At 35.4% G+C, this 25,647-nt stretch overlaps 1 protein-coding gene across 1 annotated transcript in view; it reads left to right on the plus strand.

Moving 5' to 3' along the window:
• Positions 1-24,859, plus strand: part of LOC111053980 (splicing factor 3B subunit 3) — a 53,872-nt gene extending 29,013 nt beyond the window's left edge. Inside the window, exons 9-17 of the mRNA XM_039429188.1 lie at positions 1,583-1,744; positions 3,689-3,844; positions 7,886-8,173; positions 10,115-10,309; positions 13,488-13,622; positions 18,350-18,555; positions 19,213-19,329; positions 22,564-22,729; positions 24,006-24,859. Coding sequence (XP_039285122.1) covers positions 1,583-1,744; positions 3,689-3,844; positions 7,886-8,173; positions 10,115-10,309; positions 13,488-13,622; positions 18,350-18,555; positions 19,213-19,329; positions 22,564-22,729; positions 24,006-24,707 — 2,127 coding nt within the window. The 3' untranslated portion in view covers positions 24,708-24,859. The remainder of the gene's footprint in view (positions 1-1,582; positions 1,745-3,688; positions 3,845-7,885; positions 8,174-10,114; positions 10,310-13,487; positions 13,623-18,349; positions 18,556-19,212; positions 19,330-22,563; positions 22,730-24,005) is intronic.
• Positions 24,860-25,647: the final 788 nt, after the last annotated feature.

Consider the following 25,647-nt stretch of genomic DNA (forward strand, 5'->3'; position numbering starts at 1 on the left):
TGAATGAAAAATACTAAGAAATTAGTGGTTTTTTGACAATGTCTTAGTCTTTTTCATTCAATATGAATAATTACCACAATATCAACTTCTCAACTACACAAAAAAAAGACTACAGGCATTATGCCCATATCAGTCTTCACTACAATCATAAGTAATACATTCCTTCTACAGTACCACTTCTCAATTATTGTTGATTTTTAAAGTAAAAATAGTGTATTTCGTGATCCTAGAAAATGTCTGAGTTCTTATCAAATTCTATAATAACTTGTGAACCCTTCTGGAGCATGGGCTACCTGCTAGTCACAAATAATATCTAATTACACATGAGTCATGACTGTTACAAAAATTATGACACTTAACTTTCTCGTCAGTTGTTACTTTTATTTGTGTGCTTGGATTTTTTTTACATGAACATTTTTAGTTGATATGATAATCTTTAAATTTATGTGTGCTCGTCTAATTGTGTAGTTGGATTCTCTTTGGATATGAAGAATTGTTCAATATTCAAACCTACATTTTAGTGTGTGCACTTTTGATTAATTCGGCTGTTTTAATCATTCTACAGTCGTCATCATTGGTGCTAAAGTAAATGAGTCTGCTTGTCGCCTCCTGCCATGCTTTATAGATGGTCGGAGTGAATCAAGGAGACACATTTTGTTGTATTTTTTCTTTAGGGCTACTTTTATAAAAATATAAATCTGAGTTAAATATGGCATTAGTAGCCGAAACATGTCATGACGAAATGATTTAAAAAGGGTACTTAGATTTATATTTAGACACATTTTAGTTCATCTTCATTCAACTTTTCAACATTTTCGTTTATCTTTATGCATGATTTCATACTTTTTCCAACATATTTTTTTTAACATCTTTATTGCCCATAAAAACAAAATAAAAAAACTTACAAAAGAAATATTCTAGATTAATATTATGCTATTTTACAAATAAATTACAATTACATGGCACCACCCAGCAAGGGCAAAACCCTGACCGCTGAGTGAGAGTATCAGCTGTTTAGACAATATAAAAATTTATTTACTAATAATCAAAGCTACAAAAAATCGAAGTTCAACAATAAATAGTTATAATATTTGACTGATGTCGAAGAAAAATTTTTGTATCACCCACTTATTTATCTGTTCCATCCTCTGTCTACCCCTATTAGAAAGAGATTCTGACAATGCATTTGGCATGATATTTATTATTTTTGAGTTAAGATACCCCAATTGTCTTCGCACTATTGTCAAATCTGATTAGTTAATATTATAAATGTTATGAGATTTAACTCTCAGGTTATACATAGAAACGTTATTATTCACTGTAAATTCATCCTTCCACTGTATATTCCTCCAGATCTCTTCGTTTAAGGATCATATTTCTATTTTGTTTTGGTATATAAATAGATAATTGTTCACATTGGAAGCATTCAAATATTATCAAGCTTTTGTCTGCAGGTATATGGATACTAATTTATACCTGAACATATTTTTCTTGATTCTGTATGCTCAGGTTTCATCATATTTAAATGTTTTTACTTTTATTTTTTTCATGATATTAATATGATTTGTTGTTGATTGAACAGGTGTACCCAGACGGAGTGAGACACATCCGGTCTGACAAGGACAAGCGACTGCAGGACTGGAAGGTACCCAGCAAGAAGCAGATTGTCAAGTGTGCGGTTAACCAGCGACAAGTGGTCATTGCTTTAACCGGAGGAGAACTGGTCTACTTCGAAATGGATCCTGTAAGCTTACATTCTATTTCTCTCAACATATTAGTGAAAGTTATTCAATGTTTCAAAATATTTCCCACTTTCAATTGTTGGTTGATTTACATAATGAAGGAAAGAATTGGCTTATACACGTACGGGATAGAAAATTAACGAATGACGCATCATCACGTCGTTGGTTGATTTTTAATCTATATAATAATGGAAAGAATTTGCTTATACACCACGTACGGGATGGAAAATTCACATTATAATTCCATTATAATGTAGTGCTAGTATGCAATGGGTCTTGCAAGACCTGGCAATACATTGTCATTTGTGATAAATAATCAATAATTTATCAATAAATGCTTCTTTACTAAATAAAAAAATGTCACATCATCATGTCTAAACTACTCAACTGATTGCCTCAACTAACTTGAAATTTGCCGTATAGATTCTTGATTTACCAAGGATATAGGCCTATTTCAAATGATGTAAGTTTCAGTAGGCCAAGTTTTTAATTAACCCTTGCGAAGCACGTTATACCTGAAAGTATTTACATAAATAGACATAATCTATTTTCGTCATATTTTATCATAGATAAAATATAACATAAGAAGATATCCCATTGTATGGGTCGTTTACCTTCCAAATTTCAAGCCGATTTTTGTTAGCTCAAGCCTATTACTGTCGACTAATGGCTATCATTACTGTTCTATCCGGGCGAGAATCTGAGAATGGAACAGTAGGCCTATGAGAAACTTCCAGCGTCAGCATAACTTCACGAAAAAGAACTACTTGGACTATCGGCTTTAGTTGACAGTGCAATTTGGAACATAAACGCCCTATACCATGGCATATCTTGTTATGATCTTTATTGCTCTGTGATTTTATTTCCTAGGAAATTTTGGGAGAAAAATAGGTTCGGGCCAAGCCTGTTGTTGTATCACAGTCATATGATCATATTGTATACGATCTGTAATTTTATTCACAAATGAAATTTAAATACAGATGAGTCATCACGGTTTCAACACTCATGACAAATAACTCTCATCAGTTTATTTGTGTGCTTGTATTTTTTTGGATATTGAAATTAATCAATATGATAACCTACATTTTAGTTTGTGCACTTTTGATTAATTCGGCTGTTTTAATCATACTACAGTCGTCATTATTGGTGCTAAAGTAAATGAGTCTGCTTGTCGCCTCCTGCCATGCTTTATAGATGGTCGGAGTGAATCAAGGAGTCACATTTCGATATATTTTCATTCTTGAGCTGGTTACTAACTGTAGAACATGCTTGCCATGCACAGTCTTCTTACATTGTTGTGTCATGATAAGGCTAGGCGCACACCATTTAGTCAAGACAAGACATGCATAGTTGCTTATGAAGACATGTCTAACTGTAATGACTAATCAGTGTGAGTTGTGTCATAAGCAACAATGTGAAGTATTGTGACTAAACGTGTCTGATTATTCTTGTCTTGACTAACTGGTGTGCTCCTAGCCTTACTGTGATCACCGCTGATCTATCATGCCTATACTAATCATAATGTTCTTAATCACACTTATGATACATTTTCATTTATAATTTCTAGTGAAAATCAATATGTTCATAGTATGGAACTTAATAAGTCAACTTCAAGTCTAAGGTTTCGCAAAATTCTCTTGAATTTTAATGTCGATTAAATGCCACGAGAACTAATCAGAGATGGCTTTTTTTAAAAGAAGGCTTATCTGTGATTAGTTCTCGTGGCATTTAATCATGATTGACATTCAACATGCCTTTGTGCAACCGGGCCCAAGTCAAACAAAACAAATTGTGAATTAGGATTTCCATTATTAAAATACTTCTCATACTAATAACTATTATTAGTTTTAATCCATGTATTCAATAGATGAGAATAAAAATAGAAATTCGATACTGACGATAAAGCGTGTTTTGGTATTTTTTCTGAATATGTTATTTTGTTTCAGTCTGGATTACTGAAAGAATACGACAAGCATAAGGAAATGGAGAGTGATGTTCTTTGTATGGCGTTGGGTAATGCTCCCTCGGGAGAGCAGATGTCCCGATTTCTGGCCGTTGGATTGGCTGATGAAACTGTGCGAATCATATCTCTCGATCCCGCCGTAAGTTAACACTTAACCATTATATTGTTCTTGGTAGATAATACTCTTGTGGCCATTTCACCCTGTCTTACTACTACTGTAATAGATGGATTGATATACTCTTTATTGTGTAAATTGGATAAATGAATCAGTTTAGTTTGACTTAGATCTAGAAAATATGCGTAGAATTGAGTAGAATGAATTGCATAAAATAACATCTACATTAAGGCTCAACTCACACTTACGCGACTCAAGTCGAGAAGAGACTGCGACTCTAGTCTCTTCTCGACGCAGCATGTGTTTTCAAATGGTGACACTCAGACCAGTCGATTCTAGTCTCCGTGACCTCACGACTGTGAGGATGAATCGAGCGTCGACTCGACGTGTTGGTCGAGCCTCGACTTGAGTTGCGTAGTACCGTGCATTTTTAATGAAAGTGAGGTTATGTTCCATGAAAGTGATGTTTTATCATTTTAGATAAGACAATATTATGAATTAGTTGAGACAATATGTTCATAGTAATTATTATAAAATTTGTTACATGAAAATTAGTGACGAATTGGATCTTATATTTTTAATAGAGTATGGTTAGAAAATAGAGTAGTATGGAACTGAAGTAGTGACAATGAGCAAGAAAGTCGTAAGGTCGAGAGACTGGAGTCGTACGATTCGAGTCGAGGTAGTGTGTGTGAGTTGAGCCTAAATGCTTGAACCCGGTTGCACAAAAGCTCTTGATCAAATTTCACGAGAACAAATCAGAGAAAGCTTTATTGAAATAAAATTGTATCTCGTGGCATCTAATAACGGTTAAAATTCAACAGGTTTTTATGCAACCGAGCCTTAGTTGACTCTATCAATTAGGTGAATTTGATATAATACGCACTTGACGTGATACATTCTGTTTGATACAATGACTTGATGTTCATGTTTGAATGATTCAAAGTGCTAAAGTGAATTAAGCCTGCTCGTCACCTCCAATTGGAGAACATATTTCAATTGGATTGAGTTGAGGAGACACAGTTTTTCTTCCCTTCTTCTCCATAACAAAATGATTGTGTAACGCTCCATAAGGGGGTTTCGAGAAAAATATTTGAGTAATGCCCCAGATGGAGACGTCACACGTACGAAAATCTTATACTGAGTCCTCGGTGTTATAACGGTTTTGGGCCAAGCCTGTTGTTCCTTCCCAATCATATTTATATGATTTGTTATATTGTATCCACGTATAAATAAATAACTTGAAATTTGTAAGTGTGTGAATGAACACTTTAAAAAAAGCAGATTGAGTGAGTCAGTACAAGATTTAATACAATAGTCCAAATCGCAGGAGGCAAAAACTCTCGCACATCCTTGATTCTAAATTCTGAATTCTTTTGTTTTGGAATCAATGTTTTAGAGATTCTATGAGTCGAAGTTTATTGTTCAATAGTTTGATGGCATTCATGTATCTTATCAAATAAGGCAAGCCACACACACATCGATTTTTGTTCGTACGATTTTTTGCCGTCCTTATGAATTCTATTGGATTAAACGGAACTTGACAAACATAATCTGTTTGAAATCATCTGTTTAATCTGATAGAATTTATAAGACGGCAAAAATCGTACGAACAAAAATCGATGTGTGTAGCTGGCCTAAGAGTGGTTGTTGATTTAGAAGATCTTTGAGTTGTATATGAAGAAAATGCAGTCTTCCAACTATGAAAACGCCTTATCATTCACTGGTACACTCCCATCTGGCCTATGGTTTATGCATCTACGGAGCCACGACCAAAAGCAATCTTGATAGAATTCTCATTCAACAGAAAAAAGCACTCAGAATAATGGTGAATCTAAAAAGAATGGACTCTGTAAAACTGGTTTTTTCGCAGCTTGGCATTCTTACAGTTTACGGGCAATATGTACGGTATTTGATGTTATCATGTATGTTAGGAATTACCCTGTAGAAGAGCTACGGAATGAGACTCATGGGGTACAATACTAGATTTGGGAGGATAACGGAAAGACATAGGTTAGAATTTTTCAAGAAAAAGACGCACTACATGGGAAGAAAATACTTCACAATGCTGCCTTTAGAATTACAGGCAATAGAGAACATTAAAAAATTAAGTATAAAACTCAAGGAGTTTTTAATATCATTGTGTCTGTACTCCCTGCAGGAGTTTGTAGATAGCACTGTGCGTTTGTGATTGTTGATTATCGTTTTTTGTTTATTTATATAAGAGGTTTAAGACTTACTACTTTTTAAACTCTTCTACTACATTTTATGTTTATGTTGTTTGTATATTGACGCTGTACCTAATGTACCTGTACATGTTTATGAATAAAGATTTTTTCAATTCAATTCAATGGAAGATGTATGCATTTGACATGACACATTATGTCAATATAATGACATAATGTTGATGTTTCAATTATGATTTGATGCTAAATAAAAATAAGCCTGCTCGTCACCTCCAGCTGGAGAACAGATTCCAGTTGGATTGAGTTGAGGAGACACAATAATATTATAATTTTTTGTATGTGTTGACATATTTATCATTTATTGATGATTCATAATCAACAGAGATCTTGATGAAGTGAATTAACTTATTATAGCAGTCACGGAATTTGTGGAATTGCCATGTAAATTAATTTGACTTTTGAACAGTTCCAATTCCTCTTTCCCCTAGGTCCACGTTATAATGGCAGTGTTTGATTGGCAATTGTATTGCTATCATTGTCTATCATTCAACAAAGCTGATAGCGCTATCTCTTTCTCGCTTTGCCCTGTTGCCAGATCGTCTTTTAACAATGTAGAATTGATAATTAACAAAATATTTCATTTTAATTATGAAAATTCATTATTAAATTATTGAAAAATATAATTGATTGTTATAAACGAGAATGAACAGTTGATATTACATCAATAAGCATGTATAAGCTACCGTCTATAGAAGGCATTGACAAGACAAAGTTTCGTCAACGTTGTTCTATCTTTCTCCACTGCCATTATAACGTGGGCCTCACTGTAGTAGCCGCTACTAATGTCCGTCTCTGTGTGCAGCGTGCCTAACGTTAGTTCCACCACATCTTATGAAAAATGTTGATGATTTACATGTACTTTCTCTAAGGGTGTGATCACATTGAAAGCTTTTATGTTAGTTCAAACTTGGTTATGCATGATCAAGCGAGGTGAAACAAAATATGGATAGAGCAATAGGAACACTTCCACTGAAAGCGTGCACTTGCTGGTTGCGTTCAGTGTGAGCAGCTAACTTAACAATCAATCAATCAATTTTATTAGAAAAACATTTTTACATTGTTGGGTCCTGCTAAACCCGACATTGCTGATCATGTAAGTCACAACGTGTTTCAATGGCACTTCCAAATTTTGTTTTTCGGCTCATGCATGATGACGTGCACTTCCATAATTTTATTATATAAACATTCAATGTGATCATACCCTAATGATATTATATTATATTCAATATGAATTGATAGATAACAAACATGTAGCATTATCCAATTTCATTAATTTATTAAATTTACAATCGTATATAATAATATAGTGAATTTAACTGGCAGAGTGTTGGATCTTGTTCTTTCAAGTATAATAGTTGAAGTTATCAGGAATCAGATGCTTTAGTGGCTTTTGATTTGTATCTTCCTTCATTTAATATTTTAGTTGAGGTATAATAAAGAGCCGTATATGGTAGCTGATATGATAGATCCATCTCACTGTGTAACCCAATGATGAATTATGTAGGATTTGAGATTGTAGCTATAATAATTCTATTTTGACGTATGATGTTATCATCATATGAAAGTAATCATGTAATTGATTCAAAAAGCAACATCGTTAATAAAATAAATAAATGAGTTAGTTTTTACAAGAAAAGCTCAATGTACAGATCAAGAAAATATAAAATGTGAATGTGTAAAATGAATAAAAGTAATTGATTTATAACAGTATATTGATTTATATAGAATAATATCCTACAATTATATTTGTAATTTTTCTAATTGATTCAAAGTTTCAAGTCGAGTGTTTCACTAACTTGGAGTATGTGTTGTATTCTAGACGTGCCTCCAGCCGCTGAGCATGCTGGGCCTGCCGTCGGCGGCCGAGTCGCTGTGTATCGTGGAGATGGGCGGCGGGGGCACGGCCGAGCCAGGGGGCGTGGCCAAGGAAGGTGGCGGGGCGCAGGGTGGGCGTGGCACTCTCTACCTGAACATTGGCCTGCAAAATGGCGGTCTGCTGCGCACTGTGCTCGATCCGGTCACCGGTGATCTGGCCGACACGCGCACGCGATATCTCGGCTCACGACCGGTCAAGCTGTTTCGTATCAAGATGCAGGGTGGCGAGGCTGTGAGTAATCAATGCAATTGGCTCAATTATCATCTACAGATTCTTCTCCTGTCGTTTTCCTATCTTCTTCATCATTATAATTTTCTTCAGTCTACTTCTTAGGGCCAAGCCAAATGAAGTGTTTTTGCACTGGCGACAGACGATTCGGCAGAGCAGGAAGCTCTGCGCTTGGCTGAGATTATCAGCTGATTGAGTTGACGTTTGGACATCAGCTGATTGGGTTGACGCTTGGGAATCAGCTGATAATCAGCCAATTAGAGAGGACTGACCATTTTATGTTATGTTTTCCTCGTAAAGCCTAGTTTATACGATGCCAATTGGCGAGACAGCTGTCTTTGGACAATATTGTAATCTCGTGGTTGCGGATTGTCGGAGGTCAGGCCAGTTAAACGAAAAGATGTTTTATACGCAACTATTGGCACGTGAGTTGACAGCTAAACATGTCCGAGCTCTGGTCATCTGTTGTAGCACCGTTCACACGGCGACAACTGAGATTCCGAGTGGGGGGGGCCCCAATTGACTGTCCATAGTCTACTCCCGGAGACAGTTGAATTTCGGGCCGATTGGCAAGACAATTGGCCTGAAGTGTTTATACGAAGACGATAATTTCATGCCAGTCTTCTGACAATTGTCTCGCATATTGGCATCGTATAAACTAGGCTTAACATAGCTGCGGGGTGAAAATAGTCTTCCAAACATGTCCCTGTACAACCCTTGATTGACTGACTGGACTATAAACAAAAAATCAATAATGATTGGTAGAAAAACGACAGAATCAATCCAAAACAGTTTCTCTCCTGAATTCAGATTGATAGGTCCAAATGAGTCTAATGAAGTAATCATTAATCAAAATTACAATAAATAAAATCCAAATTAACTGATGTCAACTACACCAACGACTTCTGCTACTGCAAATATCGACAACTGGATGAACAGCTAGAAGGAAATTCGATGAGAGCTACTATCCACAAAATTATTTGCCAACCCGGGATTCCCACCAGGTTCTTCCTATCAAAATGGAATATTTTTATTGCCTTATTCAAAAATATACATGATATAATACGCAATATAATAATTATGTCTGAAGATTAGATAAATGAATTATGAGATAAATATTGAGACGTTACTCTTTTTTTTGAAGCCTATTTTTATTATCAATTATTATTACAATTGGATCATCAAAGATAGAGTGCAGCGTTTTGCAATCAAATTCTAATTTAACAAACAAACAAAAAATTACATTTGATTTCATAATAAATTTATCCAGACAAACCAGCTGTTAACTTGATAATCCAATATCGATACTAGTAGTTCTTTGAACAGTAGACCTCACGCAGTATTCTCATCCACAAGTACCTGATTGAAACTATAGACCTTATGGAAATACAGCAATAGACTGGCTTCTCCACACATCTGTGTAATCACTTGTCACCTGATTTATGATGAACAATTCTATAGTCTGATTTTTACTCTAATATTGGCGTATGAAGGAGGCTCCTTTTTCCTTTTATATTATCCTTGAAATGCAACATTTCCAAAAACCTTGTATATACGTCGACGCGCAATTAAAAAAGGAACATACCTGTCAAATTTCATAAAAATATATTACCGAGTTTTGCCGTAAATGCGCAACATATTTAAACATTAAGAGAAATGCCAAACCGTCGACTTGAATCTTGGACCTCACTTCGCTCGGTCAATTAATCGATATACAGTATTGATATCAATATCGGTATATTATTATTGAGATTGCGATACAATCAACAAACTGTAACATTACAATATTATAGTACCTGTAGTAGCCCTCACTAAAAATTTGATACTGTATAATAATGTAGGCGCTATGTATGATTATATTCTATTCAATTATATATAATTATCGCATTTGCAATTCCTCATTAATTTTCACCTGAATCTAATGATTTTTGTGTGAATCGACAGGTGCTTGCAATGTCAAGTAGATCGTGGTTGAGCTACAGCTATCAGAATCGCTTTCATTTGACGCCGCTGTCCTACGAATCGCTGGAGTATGCGTCAGGCTTCTCGTCCGAACAGTGTCCAGAAGGAGTGGTCGCTATATCCACAAACACCTTGAGAATTCTTGCACTTGAAAAATTGGGCGCTGTTTTTAATCAGGTTAGTATTTTTATAGTAAATTAATCATATTTTGATATACAAGGTGCGCCAGAGAAACTTACTTAATTGGAAAAAATTCCCGCGCGGTGAAGAGGGGCAGGAGGGGGCGCATCTAGAGGGGGAAGTTCCCAAGTTTATCCTCCCTCAAGTAAGTTGCGATTACGCTCTGGTCTAGAGAGCAGCGGGCTTTTGCAGTTGAGAGCTCCCTTTTTAATAGTCGATCACTTGTTGCTACGCAACGTGCCTTCCGCGCTCGATTTGAAATTCCTCCTCACAGACTCGTTCCTGGCTGTAATTTGATTCTGTCGTGGGTTAACTCATTTGTGTGGAGTGTGGAAGTGTCGCTAAACCCAGAAATGGACTTCAACGAACCATCAGAACTCCAGAAAATAGTTAGTTGTGCGTGCTTTCTCCCCGGCGTTTGGCTCGCAAACACGCAGCTGCTATAGCAATCTCTGATTCCACTGTTCGATGAATTTTCCATGAAGACCTTCGATTTCATCCTTATAAATTGACCGTTGTTCAAAAATTGACTGAACGCGATTTTGTTGCCCGTCAAAATGCATGTGATATGCTGATTGACAATCTGCCTGAAGACGCGGTCATTTTTTTCAGTGACGAGGCTCATTTCCACATGCGTTTCCTCAATGTGTGATTTTTATAGGGTTATTTGAAATCTCTGGTTTATGTCGATCGACCACGGACCAGAGCACACCTCAAGAACAACATTCACGACCTACCAACTTACCGATTGATATACTGCAACAAGTGAATACAAATTTCAAAAATCGAGGTCATCAGTGTATGTGCAATGGGGGACGCCATTGATATGATGTCATTTTCAAGACTGTATGAATAAAATTGGGAAATTGTATCCTCATATAAAAAAAGATTGAAACAATAACTTGAGTACTTTTGTTTTTATTGACCTTTCAAATTAGTAAGCTCCTCTGGCGCACCTTGTATATTCCATCTGTTTTTGACCAGATTAGTATAAGTATTTCTATCATGAATTCGTAAAATTTTGATATTGTCTAATAATCTTTTTATCAGTTTAATATTTGTATTTTTATCCTAAATCTGTCAAATTTTGAGATTGGTTAAAATTGACGCACATGGTATCTCCCATACATGTTTGTATCGCGTCTGGGTCGTAAATGTGCAAAACTGAAATGTGGATTTAGTTTGAATAGGTTGTCTTGTTTGGAGCAAGATGAAATGTGACTAGTTCCACTACATGTTTTATTAATTAACACAAAATCTACTTCAATTTACTTCTATAACATTCTAATCTTACAAATTCTTTGAAAATTTTACATGACTATTTGCGAATGTATTAAAAGTGTAATCCAACAAAATTCCAGTGTTGTTACAACCTTGTGAGGTTTGAAAATGCCGCCATTTACGCCATTACATTATTTCAGAGACATTACATATTTAATCATACTATTCATTATGCTGCCAGAGTGTGGCAGCACTGTTTAAAAAGTCAGCTGGACAACAAGGAGTTTTACTTTCCTTGCCCTATTACCATAGGTAAGGAAAGTATTGCTTTCCGAAAAAAATTAAGGTACCCAAATTTCTAAATTTCTATACGTTTCAAGGTCCCCTGAGTCCAAAAAAATGGTTCTTGGGTATTGGTCTGTGTGTGTATGAGTGTAATTATGTGCGTCTGTGTACACGATATCTCATCTCCCAATTAACGGAATGACTTGAAATTTGGAACTTAAGGTCCTTACACTATAAGGATCCGACACGAACATTTTCGATCAAATGCAATTCAAGATGGCGGCTAAAATGGCGAAAATGTTGTCAAGAACAGGGTTTTTCGCGATTTTCTCGATAACGGCTCAAATATTTGAATAGTAGACTTGAGATGCGCGGGAACACTAGCGTCAGGTGATCAATTTTCATAACGGCAAGGAAAGTTGTGTGAGTGCGCCACACCAGATTTGTTGTCTTGTTGAACAATTCTCAACCAATAAAGATGCGTAGCCTACTTTTACAATTCGTAGTCTACAAGTTTTCATATTAATTTATTTCATTTCCATGTAGGCTAAGTTATAACAGTGTTGGTAGTACCATAAAACTAAGATCCGGTTTCTAGGACTCGTAATCTAATGTACCGTTAAATCTATAGAGTTATGCTCCATTAGATTTAATGTGCCCTAGAAACTGCGTCTTAGTTTTCCATCAAATAATTTTGCTATGGTTGGTACAGAATAGATCTCAATTGTTTGTCGAACGTTGATAACCTTGATTTTGATAGTCTTATCCTTTTTCAATCACAATCCTTTATGACCTTGTGTGTGACCATGGGCATTCTGTGGCAGGGTGACCTGACCTTTGACCTTGGATAGGTTAGGTTAGGTTACCTTCGACCCGATTAGCTTACCCTGTTGTTATTTTGGAAAAATCTATCACACTTTGGTATTATATTCTGTTGTTTGGCATCAGTTGATAACAAAATGCCTTATTTAAGAAAAATCTATCAATGAATGTTTTAGAAAAGCTATGCAATGAATTTATTTTATAATAAAGCACATGGTATCTCCCAAACGTGTTTGTATCGCATTTGGGTCGTAATTGTGCAAGATTGAAATGTGGATTTAGTTTGAATTTTTGTCTTGTTTCGAGCAGGATGAAATCACTTCAATTCCACTACAAACTTCTAGCCCAGTTATGAGCTACAAATTTCAGTTGCTATAGTGAGGTACACGTTATAATGGCAGTGCAGAAAGATAGGAGAACAACGTTACCGATCCTCTGTCTTGTTAATGCCTTCTATAGACGGTAGCTGATACAGGTTTATTGATATAATATTAACTGTTCATTCCCGTTTAAAATGATCAATTGTATTATATTAAGCGAGAAATCTTTTCAATTATAATTATACTTATATAAATTATAATTCTTTTTCAATAATTCCATAATGAATTTTTAGAGCAAAGCGAGAAAGAGGTAGCTCTATCCGCTTTGTTGAATGATAGACAAGGAGATAGCAATACCATGGCTAATCAAACACTATCATTATAACGTGTGCCTCACTATAGGCCATTCTTGTTACAAATTCAAGATCTGTTACTTGTCGATTTTCCTTCTTATTGTAAAATAATTGACAATTATTAGTGAATAATTAATTATCGCGATTATGAAATCCGTATTTTTCATTTTACAGATTGCATTTCCTTTGGAGTACACGCCTCGTAAATTCGTTGTGCATGATGACTCTTCCCATCTGTTGCTCATTGAAACTGAGCATAATGCCTACACCGAAGAAACCAAAAAAGGAAGGCGAATCCAAATGGCAGAGGTAAGTTGAGAAATGACCAACTTGATTAACCTTCCGGCAGTCGCGCTGTTGTAAAAAGTACAACAGTGTCAGTTTTTTGCTGCACAAAACTATTGAATGAGTCACCTATGCATTCCGAAACTTTTCCCCCATCACTCCACTGAGTTGCAGTATCAACCGAGCAATGGTTCAGTCTTTAGGTGCCATTTAGTCGCACTGTGCATAAGTCGCACTGTGCATAAGATAGGGAAAGACTGTATACGAACAAATAACACAGAATAATTGTTGGTTTTGCTTGATGTACCTTATTGGGCTATGAAATGGTAATCATCCAAATGTTTATAGGCGTAAAATAATCCAAGAAGATGGAAAAAGTAGAAGAGTACATAACACTTGAAAATTGTATGTAGTAAAAAATACAACACGCGACTGCTCGTGTGATTGAGTAGGGCGCGCCTACCGGAAGGTTAAGAAATAAATAATTATAACAATTTAGGATTAATGCTTATAATGAATTATGGTGTTACTTATCTATGTTTTACTTTTGAAAGTAATTATACTAAAATATAAAATTTAGGCATTTCTTGGATAATGTCTCTCAAATAGTGTGATGTAAAAATACCATGTGATGAAATTAACACCATCTGAATTTTCCAATGAACGATAAAAGGTGTCCTGCAGTTCTGATGGTATTCATTCATCGTATTAAAATTAAATTGACTGAAAGTTTTATGAATGTGGATTCTATTTTGGTTTGGAAATATTAGTTTCATTCTGTTTATATCTATTGCGTAATGAATCATTGGTGAATTTTCACAAGAAAAACTACTAAACTTATTCATTGAACAAAGTTTTTTCATCGTTCATTCATTCATTTATGTGGTAGAGTGGACATTACTGTTCTAACTTCACCACGTCAACAAATAAGGAAGTCATTGATTAAATCGAGTGCATGACACTTGTATGCTTCATCTGAGATATTGTGGACTTCACATTTAGTAGGTATTGTCATAGGGAAACAATAGCGTAAGTAGATATCCCATGGTATAGGGCGTTTATGTCGCAACTTTTACTGTTATCTCAAGCCGATTACTCTTGATTATTGTCGAATTTTACTGTTTTGTTGGGGTGAGAGTGTATGAACGGCACAGTATGAGAGACTACCAGTGTCACACAGCTTCACGGGTAAGAATTACATGAACTATCGGCTTGAGATTACAGTAAGAGTTGCCCCATACCATGGGATATCTACTTATGCTATTGTTTCTCTATGGTATTGACTTCTCAATTATTTCGTTTCTCATGAGATGAACAACGTTGAGAAACGTTCTCAATAATTTTCATTCTCATTTTCTCGTGTGATATCTGAATGTTATTGAAAATGCCATAGGGTTGCCAGTGATGAGTCATGTATTCCGTGTTTCATCTGATAATATGTGACGGAAAAACTTTCCTCTGAGGCAACAACTTTAGTAGTTAGTAGGCCTAAACTTGAGTAATTAAAGTGGGAGAGAAATTACTTTTTCCTACAGATACCCTGAAAAGTGACCATTTGTGCACTGATTGCAGGCTGCAAAGAATCACTTTTCCGCACTAGTGCGCAAAGTGAGTACTTTGCGTACTCCAGATTTGCAGCATGACAACGCAAAATACTTAGTAGGTTATATGGAGCAACAGTGCAGCAAAATCAAAATTAAGTTGGTAACAGTGACTGCTGTGGCTGCTATAGTGAGCAGAGGTGCAACGAAGCACAACGCGCTAATTATTACTATTATATATTATAACCAAGGACAACGACAGCACAGTGCCACCACAGCACACACCACACAGCTGCCCCCCGCCATTCAAACACTACTACATTATTCAGGCAATTTTACCCATAATTACCCACTTTTCATATTCAATGGTAACTGTAGGAAAAATTTAATGTGAAATATGTGCGCAAAGTTCGTTTGCTGCACTCAAGAAACCATTCCGCCCTCGCCTACGGCTCGGGCGTAAACGTTTCTTTCGATGCAGCAAACTGACACTTTGCGCACTAGTTGCACAAATAACTATTCCTCCACCTACTGGTTAAAGTACTTACTTTACTCCCTGAAACATAATACTAAAGTGTCACTTTTTCGCTCTCGGTAGTAAAAAACAGAAAAACTCCCTAGGGAGTAAAAGTGACTCCATTTAAATAACATGGGAAGCATCTCTATTTTAAAAACTTACATTATAATAGGTTAGAAGGTCTAAGCTCAGATGAGAAAGCATAATAGAGGTGTCTGTCATTGAGTCAACTGAATTCAATTCCACAACCAGAAATTTGATTAACTCATGAAATATATGTTTGTATGATATTATTTCTTAATATTAGTAGACGATAAAAATTTATACAATTTTTAAAATATCTTATTCTATTCAAAATACCAGCCAACAAATATTTTTGATCTGCAATTCAAATCTGAACCGCGTGATCTGGAGTCAGCCATTTTTGGTAGACACCCAGCTGATATAATTGTGACAACTTTTGCTAGATAGCGCAATCGGCAGTGCCAATCAGACGGCCGCTGTTTAGGTTTTAGATTTTAGGTTATGTTGTTAGGAAACATAGTCACCAATACGTAAGCTATTAAAATGATTTTATTTGCAGTTTCTATAAAAAAATGTAGATGGAGGAAAAATGTTGTGTACATCACGAGTGAAAAATACTTTTTCTCCCTCAGGAAAATTGTTGCCCTCGGCTTCGCCTCGGGCTTCAAACTTTTCCCTCAGGGAGAAAAAGTCGTACTTTTCACTCTAGATATACAAATAACTATTTAACACGGCTCTTTCTCGAAGACGGAGAGGTCCGATGCTCTATCCTCCACTAATCACTCCCACTACCTAGCAGCATTCTCCTTCTTTTGTGTCTGTGTGAGAGAGCTTTGCAACGCGACGTACCAACACTCCCCTCCAGCAGCTATTGCTGGCAATGTTCCAAAAGTCGTTTACAGAGATGTTTTCATCACAAGAACATGAAGCAAAATGACACGGCGCATCCAATTGTGCGCAGGATGTCTGTCTGTGTCTACGCTACAAACTGTGGAGGGAGAAATGAGTTTCTCCTCTTCATGTTAAAAGTAATATATCTCAGACTTTAGTAGGCCTATTAAAACATATTTCAATACAGTCCTTGTGAATTTAAAACATCATACAAACAACCCATATTAATATGAAAATAACTAACATTAATTCAATGTTGTTTACAAATAATTCATTTTATTTTCAATTGAAATGGCTCTGTAGTGAGATCCACGTTATAATGGCAGTGGAGAAAGATAGGAGAACAGTGTTGCCGATTCTCTTCCGCATTCTAAATAATAGAATACAGCTGTTGTTTTAGGAATAAGTTTGAGTTTCTGTTCAAGTTTTACAATTTTAAATTATTAATACAGTATTTTTCAGTTATCAGTGGTGATTTAGTGAAGTATTCTTATTTAATTTGGTTTTCAACTTTTCTAAATTCTAGATTCCCAGTTTATAATTTTTTTGGACTCAAAATTGGACAAAAATCATAGTGTTAACATAACCTATGTTTGGAAAATTTGGGAAAGGAACAGATTTGGGCTTTAAGCCTGTTGTCCCTCTCCCAATCATTCATAGTTGAGAATTATATTGTATCTATCAATGCATAATATAATCGATACCGGTTCAATCATATTAAAAATGATCAATTGAATTTTATTCGTCAAGAATATATTTATTTTTCTATCATTAAGTAGAAAAATCATGATCAAGATTGAGTATTTTGTTGATATATTTCTACATTGTTGAAAAACGATCTCTGGTAACTTTGTGGAGCTAGAAAAGGATATCGCTATCTGCTTTGTCGAATAATAGACAAGAAAAGCAACACCGAAGTTGATCAAATACTGTCATTATAACGTGGACCTCAATATAGTTGGTAATTTTTGGGCTTGATTTCAGATAACAGTTCTGTTCAGTTTCTTTTCGATATAAGTACATTCCTATCATTTATTTATTAATGTATTCCATTTACACATGCACAGAATAAAATCAATGATTGGGAGTGAAACAACAGACTTAATTTATAACTATTTCTCTCCCGAATTTATAGTGAGGTTCTCGTTATAATTGCAGTGGAGAAAGATAGTGGAACAACTTTGCCGATCCTCTATCTTGACAATGCCTTCTATAGACGGTAGCTGATACACCTTTATTGGTGTAATATTAACTGTTCATTCTCATTTAAAATAATCAATTATATTATATTAAGCAATAAATTATATTTTTCAGTAATTCCATAATGGTTTTTTATAATCAAGATGAAATATTTTGTTTATTAATTATTAATTCTACATTCTTAACAGACGATCTGGCAGAGATAGCGCTAACCACTTTGTTGAATTATAGACAAGGATAGCAATATCATTGCTAATCAAACACTGCCTTTATTTATTTATTAGGTTAGCACAAACAATTCAATGATCGGAAAAGAAAAAAAACAGGCTATTACCCGAAACTTTTTCAATTTCCTAATTTAGTTTCAATTTGTCCAAATATTATACATAGGTTATGTCCATTTCAATTTTCTACACCAAATCACAATCCGAGAATATAGATTAGAATAAAATAAACAATTTTAAATTTGGATATAACCTGGACCTCACTATAGATATAGTTGATGAGCCATTTGAATGAGGGTTTGTTACAAATTCTTATAGTTTTATCATGACGGTAATTTTTGTGTTTGATTTCAGGAAATGCGTGAAGCGGCGGGTGAGGAAGAACAAGAGTTGGCGCAAGAAATGGCGGAAGCGTTCCTGACGGAAGACCTGCCGGAGGCGACGTTCTCGGCACCCAAGGCGGGAGCCGGTATGTGGGCGTCGCTCATCCGCATCATGAATCCGTTGGATGGAAAGTCGCATCAAATCATCCGGCTGCTTCAGAATGAGGCTGCTGTCAGGTGAATAGCATTTTGTAGAATAGAATATTTTCTTTATTAAACGCAGTAAATCAGAACCTTATACATATGAATGCTACAAATAACCTTCTTTACTCAATGCTACAAATTGTTTATCACATTTTTTTATTTCCTATCATACATAGATTAGTGCCAATGATGAAAATAAATTCAATATTTAGAACCATGAAGAAGGTCAGTTGGATTTATCCTACTTCCAGTTTCTGTACTTCATGTTTTCTTATTGGTCACTTGAATACATTGTATTGTTCGAATTTCAACTACACTCAATTGATAATTAAACAAAGAACAGTAAAATTGTACAAACAAAACAAAATTAATCTAAAAAACACGGTTTTATTTTTGTCACATCCACATTTATTAGACTTGCACACAGGACTGCAGTTTTGTGTAGACATAGGTCATGAGCTGTAAAACAGCTGAAGATGTTTTGATTTCAACACTAAACAGCAATCCTGTGTACAAGTCCAATAAATGTGGATTGACAAAAATAAAACTGTTTTTTCAAATATGGATTAACTCTACAATATCAATTCTTATTCAATAAATTTTATCAAGAACAAAACTATGTTTACATAGTATCTAATTTATTGTTCTAGTTTATATAAAAAATAATAAACTTATGTTTTATTTTTGCAGTATCTGCTTGGTGAAATTCTCTAATCAAGGAGATCAACAATTTGTGGTGGTTGGTGTGGGCAAAGATCTCCAGCTTTCTCCCAGACATGTGACCGGTGGATATCTCCTCACATACAAGTCAGTATTTATTCATTTGTTACAAACATAAAACGGCTCACACACAGATATTGTATTGTTTATCATTTTGAAGCTAGTCAAAAGGTGATTAGCATGACTAAAGTGTGTGAGATATTACTTTTAACATGAAGAGGAGAAACCCAGTTCTCCTTCCACAGTTTTTAGCATAGACACAGACGGACATCCTGCGCACAATTGGATGCGCCGTGTCATTTTGCTTTACGGTTTTGTGATGATCACATCTCCGTAACATACACAAACATATACCAAACAATATACCAAACATACACAAACAATATACCTGCTGACCAGTAAACGACTTGGAACATTGCCAGCAATAGCTGGAGGGGAGTGTTGCCGCGTCGCGTTGAAAAAGCTCTCTCACACAGACACAAAAGAAGAAGAAGAATGCTGCTAGGTAGTGGGAGTGATTAGTGGATGATAAAGCATCGGACCTCTCCGTCTTCGAGAAAGAGCCGTGTTAAAAGTAATTTCTCACGGACTTTAATCATTAAAATATGAAAATGAGTAACTTGAAAATTTTCTAATTATACTTCAATACTTATTTTGCAGGTTCTGGTACTTTTTAGTCGTTTTTATTCATCCCTTATTTATATTTTGTACTCATTTATGTAAATTAAGATTGCCAAAAGTGGTTGTATCATTTGATTTTTATATCATAATGAGTTTGTCGACTTTTGGTAGATCAAAGCCTTACAATATCCTTCCTGTTGGTCAGTCACTCTGGCATGGACAATGGGAGTGGAAACGTATGGAACATGGTTTCAATTATTACAATTAAATTCAAATGTGAGTACTGTGTTTTTGATAAATAAAATGACAGTTTACTCATTTATTGTGGTAATTATTTATCCATGATGTTATAAATTGCCGTTGAAAGATTGGATAACAGAAGCTCTACTCAGCCACTTTCAAAATGTTTGTTCAGGATTTCCTTTGAAAGTTATGATTGGATTAGTTTATTATCTCAAACAATAATTCTTTGCAAGCCTATCTAGAATTTCTCTTGAAATATGTTAAACTTATTGAGAGTGTTAAGGGTTTCCTTCTATTATCAAGCTAGTAATGTTTTTATCTACTTGTAGACTTGAATTTCCAAAAGTGGTTATCTCTTCTGATATTATATCATTGGAGTTCGTCGTCTTTTGGTAGAGTGAAACCATTCGATATCCTTTTTGCCAGTCAGTCAACATGGCAAGGCTGGTGAAAGTGGAAACGTCTGGAACACTTACAATTTAAACAAATATTCTACTATGAATAAGTTATTTATCATTAGAATGTTGATTGGCATACAAATATTATATCAGTTACCATCCTGATTAACGTTAGATCATTCATTATGCAGATAGCTTCGGTTCCATTTATGCTTATTTTATCAGTTCATTTGTACAATTTATTATGTTTTTTTGATAATTTCAATGCCATTTATGAGTTGGAAAGACGCTTCCCGGAGGCTCGGAACCCACCTAAAGCTGTAGGTTCACGCTCCTCTCATCAACCCACGCACAAGCCTGAATCTGATGTGGGCATTAATGTTATAAAAAGTGCATGCAATGTAATTTTTAAAACTTGATAATGATATTTGTCTCTTACTGAATAGTCTACTGATTTCAATGAGTTTGATTTTATGAAATGTTTTGAAGTTCCAAAGTGGTTGTCTCTTCTGATTGATATCATTATGAGTTTATCGACTTTGGTAGACTAAAGCCTTACAATATCCTTCCTGTCATTCAGTCAGATTGTGGCAAGAATGATTGGAGTGGAAACGTATGGAACATGCATTTAATAGATGTTTACAAAAATATAGTGCAGTACTAACAATACCATAGTAACATTAAGGTAAATTTCATTTATAGCTCTTATTGATTTCTATTTTTGAGATTGACATCATGGATACTCTCTTTCTACACATCATTACGAAGAGATTGAAGCAATTTCCAAGTCTGTACCTTGAAGGAGTTATGAGACTCGCAGATTTCTAATTTTTAGGTTTTTATGTTGGAAAAAGAATGTTTTTCCGCTGCAAGCTGTAGTTCGCTCTCTTTTTTCGATATCGCTCCAGCGGTGGAAATGTACTGACAACCTTCTTTTGCCTTCAGCTAGATGGCATTTGATATCTATTTAGTTTCAATTATCTATTTGTTCCATTAGTTTCAATCTTGAAACTTTCAAAATATTCAACATTGTGCCAATATGGTTACTGTAAAACGTTATAGAAAGAAATTTGAGAAAATCAATTTTTAAGGGGTTTTGAAGGTTATGATATTATTATTGAAATATGCATTTCAGGGGGAAACGTCTCTTAACAAAATTGTGAAGGAAGGTTTTCTGAATATGTTCCTACAAAAAATTGTAAAATATCTTGAACGGTTATTAAAATGCATGCAATAACAATATAACAAAACCCTGAAAATTTTGGTGGTCATCTAGTTTTCGGTGTGTTTGCCTGTGATTTCGACTCATCATCATTCCGTTTTCATTTTACTAGTCCTAACGAAGAAGTTAAGACATCTTTATTTTTTATTTATTCATTCATTGTTACAATAAGTACATCATCAAATTGATAGGGAGAGAAAAAATAAGGTAACCTTCTGCTATTCCTCTCCCAAATTTAGACAGGGTTACACATAGTCCGAATTAGGTTGTAGTTCTTCACGTCACAGAATTTCCATATGTTCACAAAGTGGAAAAAATAAGGTAACCTTGTGCTATTCCTCTCCCAAATTTAGACAGGGTTGCACATAGTCCGAAATAGGTTAGGTCTTGTAGCTCTTCATGTCACAGAATTTCCATATATGTTCACAAAGGAGATTTTCAAATTTAGATTCTTCGAAACAAAAAATTGAACAGATATTTCGCATTATTATCACTTGAATAGATCAGATACACGGTTGTTATCCGAAACGACTATCGAAGTTCGTTTGCGCCCCAACTAATACTCAATTACTCTTGTTTATTAATTAATACCCATGTCTCACAATTATCAGATAATAGTTTTAGTTGTTACATCATTATCAATTTGTAGTAAAGAAAGAAATATTATAATCGATTTTTAAATGCTAAATATTTTAATTTTAAGTTTTTGTAACGTATTGTATATGAAAATTTTTATATTTTTCACATTTGTAAAGTTTGTTTAATGATTTTGGCAATAAATATTTCTTTCTTTCTTTCTTTCTAGTAAAGTGAATGTGATTTGTGTTTGTGTTGTAGAATGAACAGCACTTGTACGAACTTGGAGCTGTTGCACAAGACTCCTGTGGACGACGTGCCGAACGCCCTGTGTGGTTTCCAGGGTCGCCTGCTGGTTGGCGTCGGAAAGATGCTGCGTCTCTACGACTGTGGCAAGAAGAAACTGCTCAGGAAGTGCGAGAACAAAGTGAGTTGGCCTTTGTCTATCTATTTCCTATCCTCTCTATATTCATCTTATCATTTAATCTCATTACAGTTGTAAAAATACATTTCCAAAAGTGGTTATCTCTTCTGATACTATATTATCATGGGAGTCTGTCGTCTTTTGGTAGAGTGAAACCATTCGATATCCTTTTTGCCAGCCAGTCAACATGGCGAGGCTGGTGAAAGTGGAAACGTCTGGGACATTGATAATACAAATTGAATAACAAATTCAAATAAATTATTTTTCATTATTTGTGTTATTTATCATTAAAATAATTGATGAAAATACTTGGTTGTTGTCAAAGTATCACTCATTTAAATCACAAACATGTTCCAACACCAATGGTATCATCATCTTCAGTGTGAGAAATTGAAAATCATTGTGTTTTTATTATGGATAGGTATCACAATATCTCACCATCAACAGTATTAGAAGTGAAAAATAATAAATTTATTAGTTGGTATTGTTATATATTTTTTTATTAGTATAGTATTAGTAATTAGTAGTTGTATTCTAGTTATTGACGTTTTTATAACGGTAAGTAGGCCTATATCAGAAATATCGATAGATCTCGAAAACTATAAGGTCGATATAAGGCAATTTGCCTGACCATTTTTTGTTGCAAATTTAATGTAGAATCTATGGTCTACGGCTGTTATACCTTTCGTGGGAGACTGTATAATGATTTACCATTGAAGTTTTTTGAATTGTTATTAGTTCATTTTGTTGTTCAATTTGCTAGTAAATTGTTTATTTGTTGCTAGTGAATAATCCAAAAAAGTTTCCCTTTATTTTTTTTCCAATCTTCCTCTCTCAGTCTTCCCTTTTTCGCTCCTCTTCAACCTTCATTCATTTATACCCTCTACCTGCCAATTACATGCGAAACCATAGTTGGCTAGGTATTTTTTCTCCTGAGCACACCCCACCATGAAACCTGTTTCTTATATTTCTATTACAAATTTTTATTTGATTGTGTTTTTTTTTTGTATTATCATTTTTTTCAATGATACTTCATAAAATTGATTGGGGTAGGACCTACACTGTCCAAAACTGTCCCTTCCCCGAATTTTGATTCATACACTACTATAGTCGAGAAAGTAGGTTACGTATTATATTTTATATTTTTCTTCGCCGGTAGTGCCGTTTTGTAAGTTAGAATATTTATTTTATCAATCTGTATTATTTCATGGCAAATTAAATGAATTTGAATTTTGTGTTTAAAATCATTAAAATAATTAATTGATTGATTGTTTTGCAGCACATTCCGAACCTGATAGTGAAGATCATGTCGATGGGCCAGCGCGTGTTTGTAGCCGACGTGCAGGAGAGCATCTACTTTGTGCGTTACAAGCGAAGCGTCAATCAGCTGATTATCTACGCAGACGACACGCAGCCGCGCTGGATAACCGCGGCAACAGTGCTCGACTACAACACGGTCGCCACGGCCGACAAGTTTGGCAACATCGCAGTGATCCGGCTGCCGCAGAGTGTGAGCGATGAGGTCGACGAAGACCCAACCGGCAACAAGGCCTTGTGGGATCGAGGTCTATTAAACGGCGCCTCCCAAAAAGCCGACTGCATCGCTAATTTCCACGTCGGCGAGATCTGTATGTCCCTCCAGAAAGCCACACTGATCCCCGGTAGTTCTGAGTCCCTCGTGTATACCACTTTATCGGGTAGTGTGGGAGTGTTAGTGCCGTTCTCCTCCCATGAAGACCAAGACTTTTTCCAGCATCTGGAGATGCACATGCGCAGTGAAAATCCTCCCCTGTGCGGTCGTGATCATCTCTCGTTCAGGTCCTACTACTACCCTCTCAAAAATGTATTGGATGGTGATCTATGCGAACAGTACAATGCCATTGATTCAGCCAAACAAAAGAGTATTGCCGGTGATCTTGACCGAACGCCCAATGAGGTATCCAAGAAACTAGAAGACATTCGCACCAGCTATGCTTTCTAATTGTTCTCATTCTACAACTAATGTATTTACTAGTATGGTGAGATTCATTTTATATTGCCAGCTTTCCTAACATCAATGGTTGCATTCAGGGATACACTGCCCCACTGACACAGGTGACCCGAGCTAGACGACCCGCGTTCCATGGGAGCTTTTGACAGTTCATCACCCGGTCGCCATTTTTGATTTTTCTCGACCGGGTCAGTAATCGTGACCCGATCAAATAGTACGGGCTACGAATTAGCCGTACCAGGTACCAAATAGTAGCTGGACCGGGTCACCCGGAATCGGAGCGCTCCTATTGGCTAATAGTTTTAGCGTCTCTGCTGTAAACTGGTATGCAGTCTGCAAGAGCAAATAAGACAACAAGAGGTAAATGCTAATATGGAGGATGAAATTTATTACGAACATACCTACGTACTTTTTGAATGAATATTTTATAAAATAATTAAAAAGTAGGAAATACATGCAGGCTGGTGAACCTATTATTTCCATTATTGCATTCACATGACGCCATCTATCCAAAACTGTTAGGTTTTTTGGCATTGATCAAGAAATCGTGAATATTAAAAATTCTGTTTAGTCATGAAATTTATTGATCTTTTCACACAATTCGTATTTAAATAGCAGTCATATTTAATTTCGATTTAGGCTACTTTTTTCTTCTTAAGGTGCGTACAGATATACGCGCCGCGAACATGAGCAATTTACTTTTAATCAGCTGACTATATCTGTATTTTTACAGAAACGGTATAAGATATAGATATAAAAGCTTGGCATCAGCTGATTAAAAGTGAATTGCTCATGTTCGCGGCGCGTAAATCTGTACGCACCTTTAAGGTGCCAAGCTTTTTTTATATCTGTAATCTTACCGTTTCTGTAAAAATACAGATGTAGTCAGCTGATAAAAAGTGAATTGTTCATGTTCGCGGCGCGTAAATCT

The sequence above is a fragment of the Nilaparvata lugens genome, chromosome 5, assembly GCF_014356525.2.
Source record: "Nilaparvata lugens isolate BPH chromosome 5, ASM1435652v1, whole genome shotgun sequence".
Taxonomy (NCBI): Eukaryota; Metazoa; Arthropoda; class Insecta; order Hemiptera; family Delphacidae; genus Nilaparvata; species Nilaparvata lugens.